This window comes from Hypanus sabinus, chromosome 26 (assembly GCF_030144855.1).
Source record: "Hypanus sabinus isolate sHypSab1 chromosome 26, sHypSab1.hap1, whole genome shotgun sequence".
NCBI lineage: Eukaryota > Metazoa > Chordata > Chondrichthyes > Myliobatiformes > Dasyatidae > Hypanus > Hypanus sabinus.
The window spans coordinates 38,461,827-38,474,940 of NC_082731.1; the positions used below are offsets into that span (position 1 = coordinate 38,461,827).

At 47.9% G+C, this 13,114-nt stretch overlaps 1 protein-coding gene across 1 annotated transcript; it reads left to right on the top strand.

Moving 5' to 3' along the window:
- Window positions 1-1,193: 1,193 nt before the first annotated feature.
- Window positions 1,194-7,220, top strand: LOC132381469 (gastrula zinc finger protein XlCGF8.2DB-like). Its single transcript, XM_059950899.1, has 2 exons — window positions 1,194-1,240; window positions 5,238-7,220. The coding sequence occupies exon 2, from the start codon at window positions 5,677-5,679 to the stop codon at window positions 6,664-6,666; it is 990 nt and encodes a 329-aa protein (XP_059806882.1). The 5' UTR covers window positions 1,194-1,240; window positions 5,238-5,676; the 3' UTR covers window positions 6,667-7,220.
- The last annotated feature ends 5,894 nt before the right edge of the window (window positions 7,221-13,114 follow it).

Consider the following 13,114-nt stretch of genomic DNA (forward strand, 5'->3'; position numbering starts at 1 on the left):
GTGGCACTTGGGAAGGTGAAAGGTCTGAAGGTAGATTTATTTGACAAGAATCAATTGTATTGTGGCCACTTGTAGATGATGCGGAAATAGGAGGAGGGATATAGGTAGGGTGGAGGTAACAGAGTGATGGCAGAAGAAATTAGACAGATTTGGAGAATGGGCAAGGGAGTGGCAGGTGGAATATTGTGTAGAGAAGTGTACGGTCGGTGGAAGCAATAAACACATAGACTATTTTCTAAATGGTGAGAAAAATTTGATATAATTTCACTGGCATGCCTCGTGAAATTTGTTGTATCTACTGAAGCAGTACCATTACATAATAATAAATAAAACAGTGCATTACAGTAAGTATATACATTGAATAGTTAAATTAATTAATTAGTGTAGCAATAAAAAAGTGGTGAGGTAGTGTTCGTGGGTTCAGCGTCCATTCAGAAATTGGATGGCAGAGAGGAAGAAGCTGTTCCTGAATCATTGAGTGTGTGCCTTCAGGCTTCTGTACCTCCTTCCTCATGGTAGCAATGAGAACTAGGCATGACCTGTGACCAAGCATGACCAAGCTTCTAGCTTGCAACACACACAAAATGCTGGAGGAACTCAGCAGGCCAGGCAGCATCTATGGAAAAGAGTGAACAGTCGACATTTTGGGCTGAGACCCTTCACCAGGTCCTGATAAAGTCTGAGATCAGGGGACACAGCCTCAGAATAGAGGGGGCGACCTTTCAGGGCGGAGATGAGGAAGAATTTATTTCGCCAGAGGGCGGTCAATCTGTAGAATTAGTCGCCACAGCAGCTGTGGAGGCCAAGCTTTTGTGTATATTTAAGGCAGAGGTTGATAGATTCTTGATTGGTCAGGGTGTGAAGGGAGACTGGGGCTGACAGGAAAATTGGATCAGCCATGACGAAATGGCAGAGCAGAATCGATGGGCCAAATTCTAATCTTACTTGGTATGGTCTTAATCTGCAAGTGCGTTGGGTTTTGGCTTTCGACACACAAATACCTGTTGATATAGAGTTTATTGTCTGTGGGAGCTTGCTCTGTTAAATTAGTCAACATGGACTGGATTTGAGGAGCCTGCAGACAGTTTGAAAGGTACCTTTCCAACTTCGAAATCCGCAGTGTTTCAGAATTCGCCCTGGCAACTTGCCGACCGCATGCGCAAGCGCCAAAGCCGCCGTTTGTGCCAGAAATCCGCGCATGCGCTCAGCTGACGGACGGCACCGGAGGGATCGGCGGCAGGTAGGAACGGGTCTCCGGGCAGGGCTTTCATCAGCACCTCGACCGGGCAACAAGTGCTGCGAACGCCGGTCACGCCATGGTCCTTGCCCTCTCCCTCTACGCAACGATCCGCACTCGGGCCCCGGGGAGGCTGAAGAGCAAAGTTGCTGGCGCCATTTCTGTGGCGCATGTATGTCGCTGGCTCCGGGCGAATAGACGTGTTTCTCGCTCGTGGGGGTTTCTGGGTACCGTGGCACCCATTCTTGACGCTGCCAGCGTTGTCCCTTGCAGCCCCCAAAGCATATTTGGACGCGCATGGGGAGTAAATCCCTCAGAGACTGAGAACTTCAGTTATCTAAATTCATGGAGGTGGAACTCACAAGAAAAATGTAGTTCCGATTTAATCTTGGATTAAAAACTTATAGGGCCCTTGCGGCCAAGCGGATTAGTGATTTATATGCCAATTGAAACATAAAGCGAACACTGAGATCAGGTCGGTGTCCAGAACCAGCTGATGCCCAAAGAGCATAGCCTAAAAGATGGCATCGAGCCCATCCAATAATCAATAAAACATCATTTAGTGCTGCTTAATAAAACAAAATCTTTCCATCAGCTTCAGTTCTGTAGAAATTCACCTTTTTTGAATCTCCTCTGATTCTGACCTTTCTACTTGCGAACATTCTCTCTGGGTACATAATGATATTAGACAGCTTTGCCTGAATGACCTGTAGTTTTCACATCACAAATGTGCCACGTATTATCCAATGAGGTGTTCTAATTACCTCCCTTCATGTTTCATTAGGAGTTTGAGGAGATTTGGTCTGTCACAAAAACACTCACCATTTTCTATAGATGTACCGTGGAGACCATTCTAACTGTATCACCGTCTGGTATGGGGGTGGGGGGAAGAGGTGGGGGCTACTGTACAAGATTGAAATAAGCTGCAAAGAGTTGTAAACTTAGTCAGCTCCATCATGGGTACCAGCCTCCATGGTATCCAGGACATCTTCAAGGAGTGATGCCTCAGAAAAGTGGTGTCTCCCACCACCCAGGACACGCCTTGTTATCATTGCCGCCATCAGGGAGGAAGTACAGAAGCCTGAAGGCACACACTCAGTTATTTAGGAACAAATTCTTCCCCTCTGCCGTCTGACTTCTGAGTGGACATTGAACCCATGAACACTACCTCACCTTTTAAAACTTTTTATTTTTAAACCAGTTGTTTAATTTAACTATCTGATATATATGTACACTAACTGTAATTCTGCTTTTCTCTTTCTATTATCATGTATTTCATTGTACTGCTGTCGCAAAGACAACAGATTTCACGACATACGCTGGTGATATTAAACCTGATTCTGATTCATTGTTATTAGAGTCAGTGAGTTCAATATCATCAATAACCTCAGGGGAGGGGAATTGGTGTCAGAGTAATTTGGAAGTGTCCAGGAATAGCCATGTAATTTGCCTTTTGTAGTACGAGGGGTGATTGATAAGTTCGTGGCCTGAGGTAGAAGGAGTCAGTTTTAGAAAACCGAGACAACACCCACAAAATGCTGGTGGAACACAGCAGGCCAGAAAGCATCTATAAGGAGAAGCACTGTTGACGTTTTGGGCCGAGACCCTTCGTCAGGACTAACTGAAAGGAAAGATAGTAAGAGATTTGAAAGTAGTGGGGGGGAGGGGGAAATGCGAAATGATAGGAGAAGACCGGAGGGGGTGGGATGAAGCTAAGAGCTGGAAAGGTGATTGGCGAAAGTGATACAGAGCTGGAGAAGGGAAAGGATCATGGGACGGGAGGCCTCGGGAGAAAGAAAGGGGGAGGGGAGCACCAGAGGGAGATGGAGAACAGGCAAACAAGTAAATATGTCAGGGATGGGGTAAGAAGGGGAGGAGGGGCATTAACGGAAGTTAGAGAAGTCAATGTTCATGCCATCAGGTTGGAGGCTACCCAGCTGGTATATAAGTGTTGTTCCTCCAACCTGAGTTTGGTTTCATCTTGACAGTAGAGGAGGCCATGGATAGACATATGGGAATGGGACGTGGAATTAAAATGTGTGGCCACTGGGAGATCCTGCTTTCTCTGGCGGACCGAGCGTAGGTGTTCAGCGAAACGGCCTCCCAGTCTGCGTCAGGTCTCACCAATATATAAAAGGCCACACCGGGAGCACCGGACGCAGTATACCACACCAGCCGACTCACAGGTGAAGTGTCACCTCACCTGGAAGAACTGTCTGGGGCCCTGAATGGCGGTGAGGGAGGAAGTGTAAGGGCAGGTGTAGCACTTGTTCCGCTTACAAGGATAAGTGCCAGGAGGGAGATCGGTGGGAAGGGATGGGGTGGACAAGGGAGTCGCGTAGGGAACGATCCCTGTGGAAAGCAGAAAGAGGTGGGGAAGGAAAGATGTGCTTGGTAGTGGGATCCCATTGGAGGTGGCAGAAGTTACGGAGAATTTAGAAAACCTAGCACATTTATTTTTCAACATCGTCTCCTCCTACATTTACACACTTAGTCCAGCGGTTGTGGAGCATACGGATCTTGGACCTCCAGAAAGTGTCCACAGCAGGGGTGATTGATAAGTTCGTGGTATAAGGTAGAAGGAAATAAGTTATACAGCTCTTGTTACATGCACATGCAGGATAACTCTTTGAGTGATTATGCAGAAAGTTTGAAGTTAATAACTCATCTCCTTCTACCTTAGGCCACAAACTTATCAATCACCCCATGCTGTGGACCACTTCTGGAGGTCCAAGATCCGTATGTGCCACGACTGCTGGACTAAGTGTGTAAATGTAGGAAAATGTTGAAAAATAAATGTGCTAGGTTTTCTAAAATTGACTCCTCCTACCTTAGGCCACGGATTTATCAATCACCCCTCGTACTGTGGGACATGCCCAAAATGTGAAGTTGTACTAATGGAGAGAGACGAACTGAGGCAGGCCACTTCTGGTTCTTTATCTTTACAGTACAGCCGACCCGAGTTCATTTCCCACTGCTGCCTGTAAGGAGTTTGTACATTCTCCTTGTGACCGCGTGGGTTTCCTCTGGGTGCTCCGGTTTCCTCTCACGGTCCAAAGCCATACTGATTGGTAGGTTAATTGGTCATAGCAAATCCTCCCGTGATTAGGCCAGGGTTAAATTGGGGATTGCTGGGCAATGCCGCTCGAAGGAGCAGAAGTATCTCAATATATACATACAAACAAACATAAATAAAAATACCTGGTCAAATGATTTAATTCCACACTTATTTTGGGTGGCACTGTAGCGTGGTGGTTAGCACGATGCTTTTACAGTACTGGCAACACGGGTTCAATTCCCGTCGCTGCCTGTAAGTAGTTTGTACATTCTCCGTGACCGTGTGGGTTTCCTCCAGGTGCTCCAGTTTCCTTCCAAAGATGTAGTAGTTGGCAGGTTAATTGATCATTATAAATTTTCCTGTGATTGAGCTAGGATTAAATTGGGGATTGATGAGTGGCATGCTGAATTCCAACAAACACACAAAAACAAATAAGTAATTGTTGAGCGTCATCTAGTTCTGGACTCTTCTGCCTGGTGAGAACCTCTGGGTGTACAATGGTAACAAACACCTCTGTTGTGAGTAACACATGACCTGTAGCATTCACACCACAAGATTTCCACACATTCACAATCTCCAGTGAGAACGTTTGATCACCTACCCTTGACATCGCCACAGAGTTCGCCTCACAGTGATAGTGATCAGGAGAAGCTGCGTAGATACGGTGAGTACTCCTCGCAGGGTGGTGGGATGCATCCAGAAAGTGGTGCAGCGAGGAACTGAGCGAAGTTGCAGTTAGAAATTACCTGCTCTGCTACAGACAAATATTGTCAGAGAATTTGACACTGTGTCCAGCTAGAAGATCAGGTGTTGTTCTGCCAAATTGTGTTGAACCTCGCTGTAACAGTGTGATATTAGAAGCCGCCATAGAGACCAAAATTTTATCAGTGGACATACTGTCCCTCACCCATTGATGTCTTTTGTAAACTTTTGTTTTTGCAGGGTACGAAAGGAAGAGGATATGTGCGCAGGAATCTTAAGCACACCAGAACGTGAGATATGCTGTTTTGGTTGGTTCATCGGCACCTGAATAACTTTGTTCTTTGAGTGTGGAGGAGGAGCTAGCACACCGATCGTAGCAGGGAGTGCCCGACCACGTGTTCGGTGCAGGGGCGAGATCTGTATGAACCCACCTCGAGACAGGCCATGTAAATTGTGAACCGGTGTTTCCTTTCCGATGGCAATATGTCAGTTGTTGATCCTTGGAAAAGAAAGGCACATCTCATCCTGGCTTGAAATTGCATCTGATTTGTGACTGAAATGAAGTTTTCCATTTTAACTTCTCATTATAACCCATTGGATCGGGAGACCTGAGGGCACACTTCAGCACATCTTCACCATCTTCGCTTACACGCTTGTTTAGGTGTGGGTGGAATTCACTATGTCCTCAGAATTCCAGAGACAGCAGGAAGTTCAAAGCAGGGAGAAATCGTTCGGCTCCTCTGAGTGTGGGAAGGAGTTCACTGGGTCAGATCAGTTGCTGGAATGCCAGCGACTGCCGAGGGGGGGGAAGCCTTATATCTGCTCTGAGTGCGGGAAGGGATTCACGAGGTCGGGTAAGCTGCTGGCTCACCGTCGTGTTCACACTACAGAGAGGCCGTTCTCCTGCTCAACGTGTGGGAAGAAGTTCACTCAGTTGTCCCACCTGCAGACGCACCAGCGCGTCCACACAGGGGAGCGGCCGTTCACCTGCTCTGAGTGCGGGAAGGGGTTCAGTCAGTCATCTGATCTGAAAACACACCAGCGACTCCACACTGGGGAGCGGCCCTTCACCTGCTCCGAGTGTGGGAAGGGATTCACCCAGTCGGCCAACCTGAAAACGCACCAGCGCATCCACACTGGGGAGAGGCCGTTTTCCTGCTTTGAGTGCGGGAAGGAGTTCTCTCAGTCAGCCAATCTGCTGATACACCAGCGAATTCACACCGGGGAGAACCCGTTCACCTGCTCCGAGTGTGGGAAGGGATTCATTCGCTCGTCCCACTTGGTGACGCACCAGCGAGTTCACACTGGGGAGAGGCCGTTCATCTGCTCCATGTGTGGGAAGGGATTCATTCACTCATCCCACCTGATAAGACACCAGCGCGTTCACTCTGGGGAGAAGCCCTTCACCTGCTCAGTTTGTGGGAGGGGCTATACGCAGTCGTACAGCCTGAAGATACACCAGCGAGTTCACAGCGGGGAGAGACCGTTTATCTGCTCTGTCTGCGGGAAGGGGTTCATTCAGTCATCTGAACTGCTGAAGCACCAGCGAATACACACAGGGGAGAGGCCGTTCACCTGCTCAGACTGTGGGAAGAGGTTTTCTCAGTTATCCCATCTTGTGAAGCACCACCAAGTTCACAGTGAGCGGCCGCACACCCAGCCTCTCTGAGCAGAGGGGCTTACCTGGCCAATCCCCCCCCGCTGATAAAGCAGTGGGTGTGCTCCAGGCAGCTGTTCAGCTGCACAGACTGTGGGAAGACATCCACTCCGTGACGGGAGCTGCTGAAACAGCAGCAAGCACGCGGGGGAGTGGCCGTTCTGAGGGCGGGAAGGGTTTCGTTCTGTTAATCCGCCTTGTGAGGCCCCAGCGACTTCACAATAAGCAGAGCCCACACTTCTGCCCTGGGTGAGCAAAGAGACTGCGATGACCATCCCAGCTGCTGGGCCTCAGGCAACTTTACATGTGCAAGCAAGTTCGAATAAGCTGTATGTTAACTTTTATACCATCCTGGTGACTGAATCCAGTTTGCAAGTTCACAAGGGACTGTTAGTGTCGGATTCTGTGTTATTGTGGCTGCCGATCACACCCAGGACTGAACCCTGGTCACTGAACATTGGAGGGGTTCGTTCTGCTGATGTTAACCTCAAGTTTCACTGGTGCTTAATATTGTGGATCTGTGGCAAATAAAATCAGTGCTATCTCAAGTCCTGTGTCTCAGGTGCTTCCTGTCTCTGCCTGTGGAGAGGCCACTCAGCCCAGCTAGCCCCTGCCCGTCTATCTGTTCCGTATCACTCCTAAATCCATTGCTGCTTCTCACCTCTCACTCTCTCTCCGGTGACAGGTTCCAACTGGAAGAGAGCTTTGTGTTTGAAATGAAATTTCAACTCCGCTGGAAGCGAGATCCGGAGAGCACGCGGGGCTTTGTTCGCTCGAGGTCAGTTTCTTGAGGTTCAGGCCTGGTTTGACGAGTGGCCAGAGCAGTGATGTCACTGGGAGGTCATTTCACCTGCTCTCAGCGTGGGAAGGGATTCACACCGGGAAGGCGGCATTCACCTGCTCCCCGTGTGTGCGCTTAGTCATCAAGCCTGATGACACATCAGCGAGTTCACACCACGGTGAGATGGTTCACCCGTTCTGACTGTGGGCAGCGACTCCCTCCGTCATCCAAGCTGAAGATAGATCAGAAAATTCACACGGGTGAGAGGCTGTTCGCCTGCTCTGTGTGTGTGTGGGAAAGGATTCACTAGGCCATCCCACACGTCAGTTCACATCGGGGAGAGCCCGTCCACTTGTTCTCTGTGTGGGTAGAGATTCACTTACTCAACCCACATCAGTTGTACAGGGCCCTGGTGAGACCCCACCTGTGTGCAGTTTTGGTCTCCAAATTTGAGGAAGGACATTCTTGCTATTGAGGGAGTGCAGCGTAGGTTCACGAGGTTGATTCCCGGGATGGCGGGACTGTCATATGTTGAAAGATTGGAGTGACTGGGCTTGTATACACTGGAATTTAGAAGGATGGGAGGGGATCAGATTGAAACATATAAGATCATTAAGGGATTGGACACGCTAGAGGCAGGAAACATGTTCCTGATGTTGGGGGAGTCCAGAATCAGAGGCCACAGTTTAAGAATAAGGGGTAGACCGTTTAGAACGGAGTTGAGGAAAAACTTTTTCACCCAGAGAGTTGTGGATCTGTGGAATGCTCTGCCTCAGAAGGCAGTGGAGGCCAATTCTCTGAATGCTTTCAAGGAAGAGTTAGATAGAGCTCTTAAAGATAGCGGAGTCAAGGGATATGGGGAGAAGGCAGGAACGGGGTACTGATTGTGGATGATCAGCCATGATCGCAGTGAATGGCGGTGCTGGCTTTATGGGCCAAATGGCCTACTCCTGCACCTATTGTCTGTTGTCTATAATGAGACACTGGTGGGTTCACACAGTGGAGTGGCCTTTCACCTATTCTTAGTCAGTGGGAAGGCATTTGTCTGCTAACGTGATAGTGAGTTCACACTGGGGAGGGACCATTCAAGTGTGGGAAGAGATGCACTCAGTCCCAGTCCTGGAATCCTAAAGATGATTCCAGGATTGAATGGCGTGTCATATGAAGAGTGTTTGATGGCTCTGGGCCTGTATTCACTAGAATTCAGAAGAACGAGGGGTGACCTCATTGAAACCTATCGAATGGTGAAAGGCCTCGATAGAGTGGATGTGGAGAGGAAGTTACCTATGGTGGGGAGGAGACCAAGACCAGAAGAAACAGACTCAGTATAGAGGAGCGTCCTTTCAGAGTGGAGATCAGGAGGAATTTGTTCAGCTAGACAGTGGTGAATCTGTGGAATTCGTTGCCACTGGCAGCTGTGGGGGCCAAGTCTTTATGTATATTTAAGGCAAAGGTTGATAGATTCTTGGCTGGTCAGGGCATGAAGGGATATGAGGGCAAAGGAGGGGAGGGAAAATGGATCAGCCATGATGAAATGGTAGAGCAGACTCGATGGGCCAAATGGCCTAATTCTGCTCCTATGCCTTAAGGTCTTATCTCCCCACCCCCCACTCACACCAGTCGGTTCACACTGAGAAGAGGCCATCCACCTGCTCTGAATGCGGGAGGGGCCCAGTCACTCATCTCCAGCTGCTGAGACACCACCGGGGGGACATCACATCATTATTGGGACAAAATTTAAATAAGCTGCAGTGTGAATATTTCACCATCACAGTTGCTGAATCCAGAGGCAAATTCAAAAGTCAGTGTTGGTGTTGAACTCAGCAATTATTGCTGCTGCTTATCACACCCACTTCTGCACCTTGGTCACTGGGAATGGGAGGAGTTTCATCTTAAGTGGGACTGGAGTTCAATATTCTGCACCTGGGACTAATCAGTTCTATTTTAAACTCTGTCACAGGTGAATCTAACACCACACCCAGTTTACAGCAGGGAGTCAACTCAGCCCAACTGAACCCTGCCCATGTATCTGTTCCATAATGGTCCTTTTAAATCAGTTGCTGCTTTTCACCCTGGGCAGGGAGCTCCCAGTGGAGCAGAGGATATGCTGACTGTCCTTCTCAGTTGTCCAAAGTCGATGGCATGGTTGAATTTTATCAATGTTTCGGTAATCCACTGCACAGGGGATTGGTCTATCGAGCTTCACCAGAGCCCTGTTCACTGGCCTTACCCATTTCCACCTTTCACGACGGGGATGTAGATCCAAATAATCACCACTTTGTGGGTGAACAGAAAAACTCACAAAATCCATGCATTTATTTATCATCTATCTATCTTTTTATATATCTATTTAAAAAACCCATTTCCAGAAAAGTTGGGATATTTTCCAAAATGCAATAAAAACAAAAATCTGTGATATGTTAATTCACGTGAACCTTTATTTAACTGACAAAAGAACAAAGAAAAGATTTTCAGTAGTTTTACTGACCAACTTAATTGTATTTTGTAAATATACACAAATTTAGAATTTGGTGGCTGCAACACACTCAACAAAAGTTGGGGCAGAGGCATGTTTACCATAGTGTTACATCACCTTTCCTTTTAATAACACTTTTTAATCGTTTTGGAACTGAGGATACTAATTGTAGTAGATTTGCAATTGGAAATTTTGTCCATTCTTGCTTGATATAAGACTTAAGTTGCTCAACAGTCCGTGGTCTCCGTTGTCCGATTCTTCTCTTCATGATGCGCCATACATTTTCAATAGGAGATAGATCTGGACTGGCAGCAGGCCAGTCAAGCACATGCACTCTATGTCTACAAAGCCACGCTGTTGTAGCCCGTGCAGAATGTGGTCTGGCATTGTCCTGCTGAAATAAGCATGGACATCCCAGGAAGAGACGTCACCTTGAATGCAACATATGTCTCTGTAAAATCCTAATATACACCTCAGAGTCAATGGTATCTTCACGTACATGCAACTCACCCATGCCGTGGGCACTGATGCACCCCCATACCATCACAGATGCTGGCTTTTGCACCTTTCGCTGTTAACAATCAGGATGGTCGTTTTCATCTTTGGCAGGGTGAACTCGACGCCTGTTTTTTCCGAAAACTAGCTGAAATGTGGACTCATCTGACCACAGCACATGGTTCCACAGTCTTTCGGTCCATCTGAGATGAGCTCGGGCCCAGAGAACTCACCGGCATTTCTGCATAGAGTTGATGTATGGCTTTCTCCTTGTGTAATACAGTTTCAAGTTGCATTTCTGGATGCAGCGATGGACTGTGTTAAGTGGCAATGGTTTTCCGAAGTACTCCCAAGCCCAGGTGGCTATAATTGTCAGAGTAGCATGACGGTTTCTTAGGCAGTGCTGCCCGAGGGCTCGAAGATCACGCACATTCAACAGTGGTTTCCGACCTTGCCCTTTACGCACTGAGATGTCTCTGAATTCTCTGAATCTTTTCACAATATTATGTACTGTAGGTGTTGAAAGACCTAAATTCTCTGCAATCTTGTGTTGGGAAATGTTCCTTTTGAACTGACTAACAATTCTCTCACAAATTTTGACACAAGGGAGTGAGCCACGACCCATCCTTGCTTGCAAAGACTGAGCCTTTGATGGACGCTACTTTTATACCCAGTCATGATACCTCACCTGCTGCCATTTAGCCTGCTTAATGTGGAGTCTTCCAAACCGGTGTTACTTGAATATTCTGTGCACTTTTCAATCTTATTTTAACTCTGTCCCAACTTTTGTTGAGTGTGTTGCAGCCATCAAATTCTAAATTTGTGTATATTTACAAAATACAATTAAGTTGGTCAGTAAAACTATTGAAAATCTTTTCTTTGTACTTTTGTCAGTTAAATAAGGGTTCATGTGAATTAACATATCACAGATTTTTGTTTTATTGCATTTTGGAAAATATCCCAACTTTTCTGGAAATGGGTTTTGTATTTAGTGACACAGTCCTCCCAGCCCTTTGAACTACACCAGCCGACAGACCCGATTATCCCTAACCTGATTATGGGCCAATTAACCTGCCTAGTAGGCCTTTGGACTGTGGGAAGAAAGCGGATCACTCGGAGCAAACCCGTGCATTCCACTGGGAGGATGCAGACGGCATTGAACTGCGAACTCCAGAATGCCCGGAGCTGTAGTAGAGTTGCACGAACCGCTAAACCGCCACGTCGCACCGTATATCTGACGTGTCTTTCATCCCTCCGACCTCTGGGCCAAGGAATGTCTAATCATCTGCCGTTGACGTTCACTGGCCCTGCCATTGCTGAGCTCACCAATGTCGATCACCTCGGGGTCACAGTGATCAGACAGTCTCCAGTTGCAGCCAGGTAAACATCACGTGCTCCTGGTAGGGCTGTGGGACACACCCGGAACTGTTAAAGTAGATAATTGGACAGTTGGAAAACAGCCAAATCACAGACAGGTGATGGGCAGGGTTGACCAATTATACTACAGGCGGGTAGACAGGGAATTCGATGCTGAGTCCAGGTTTCTGGACCCTAACCAGATGGACGGTGAGGATTTGTTATCTTAGGTGGAGGCTCACCATAGCAGTGTGATGTCAGAGTTTGTCTTAGGGACTAAAACTGTCTCATCTGAAATGTTGAATCACAAACATGAGAAAATCTGCAGATGCTGGAAATCCAAGCAACCACACACAAAATGCAGGAGGAACTCATCAGGGCAGGCAGCATCTATGAAAAATAGTAGGCAGTCGACATTTTGCGCCGGGACCCTTCAGCAGGCCTGTGTGAGTTCATGAGCGGGAAAGGAGGAGACTGGAGCGAAAGAGTGAGTGTTGGTGAGAGATGGGATTCGGTGATGGTGGGAAGGGAAAGTGAGGGAACGGGGAGAGGCAGTGAGGAGTGGGTGGGAGACTGAGAGGTGTGAGAGGGAGGGTGAGGGCAAACAGTGAGGGGTCAGAGAGAGAAAGAGAGAGACACTTTGGGAGAAGGACTGTGAGAGGGATTGTGGGGGAGAGAAGGACTCATAAACGACATTCTGCGGATGCTGGCAATCCTAATCCCGATAAAAGGTCTCAGCCAGAATTGTCGACTTTGTTCCTCTCTACGGACGCTGCCTGACCTGCTGGGTTCCTGCGGCAATTTTGTGTGTGGCTGAGGGGGAGAGCGATTGTGACAGAGACTTTGAAAGATGGAGTGAAAGAGAGAGATTCATCGGGTAAAGAACAGTGAGTGGGATGGTGAGGGAGAGGGACAGTGAAAGGGGTGGAGAAGAGAGGGTGGCAGTGGAGGGGAGAGTGAGAGGTGAATGGGTGAGGCAGAGAGAAGGGTAGTGAGGGGAAGAGGGACAGTGAGAGAAAGTGACTGAGTGAGTGATAGTGGAGAAGAACAGGGGCGAGGGGTGGGAATGAGTAAGAGGAAAGGGAATTGGGGTCATAGGAAAGGTGATATGAGGAACCCACAGCAGGAATTGAGAGGGAGAGAGCTGCAGAGGAGACTGTATACATAAAGAGAGAGGCTGGGATTGAGAGGAGATTATTCCCAGATCAAACCAGTGCCAGGGAGAGTGAGAAAGCACCAGAGAGAGGGGCGATGGACGTTGACAGTACGGAGTGGGAGTGGATTGGACATAGGGAAGACAGATATTGTTCCGAGCGCACCGTGTTTTATTCCCTGGACGTATTGCAGCGAAG

What these genes read in the sequence shown, in the direction of transcription:
- LOC132381469 (XM_059950899.1), top strand. Translation starts at nt 5,677, where the DNA reads ATGTCCTCAGAATTCCAGAGACAGCAGGAAGTTCAAAGCAGGGAGAAA.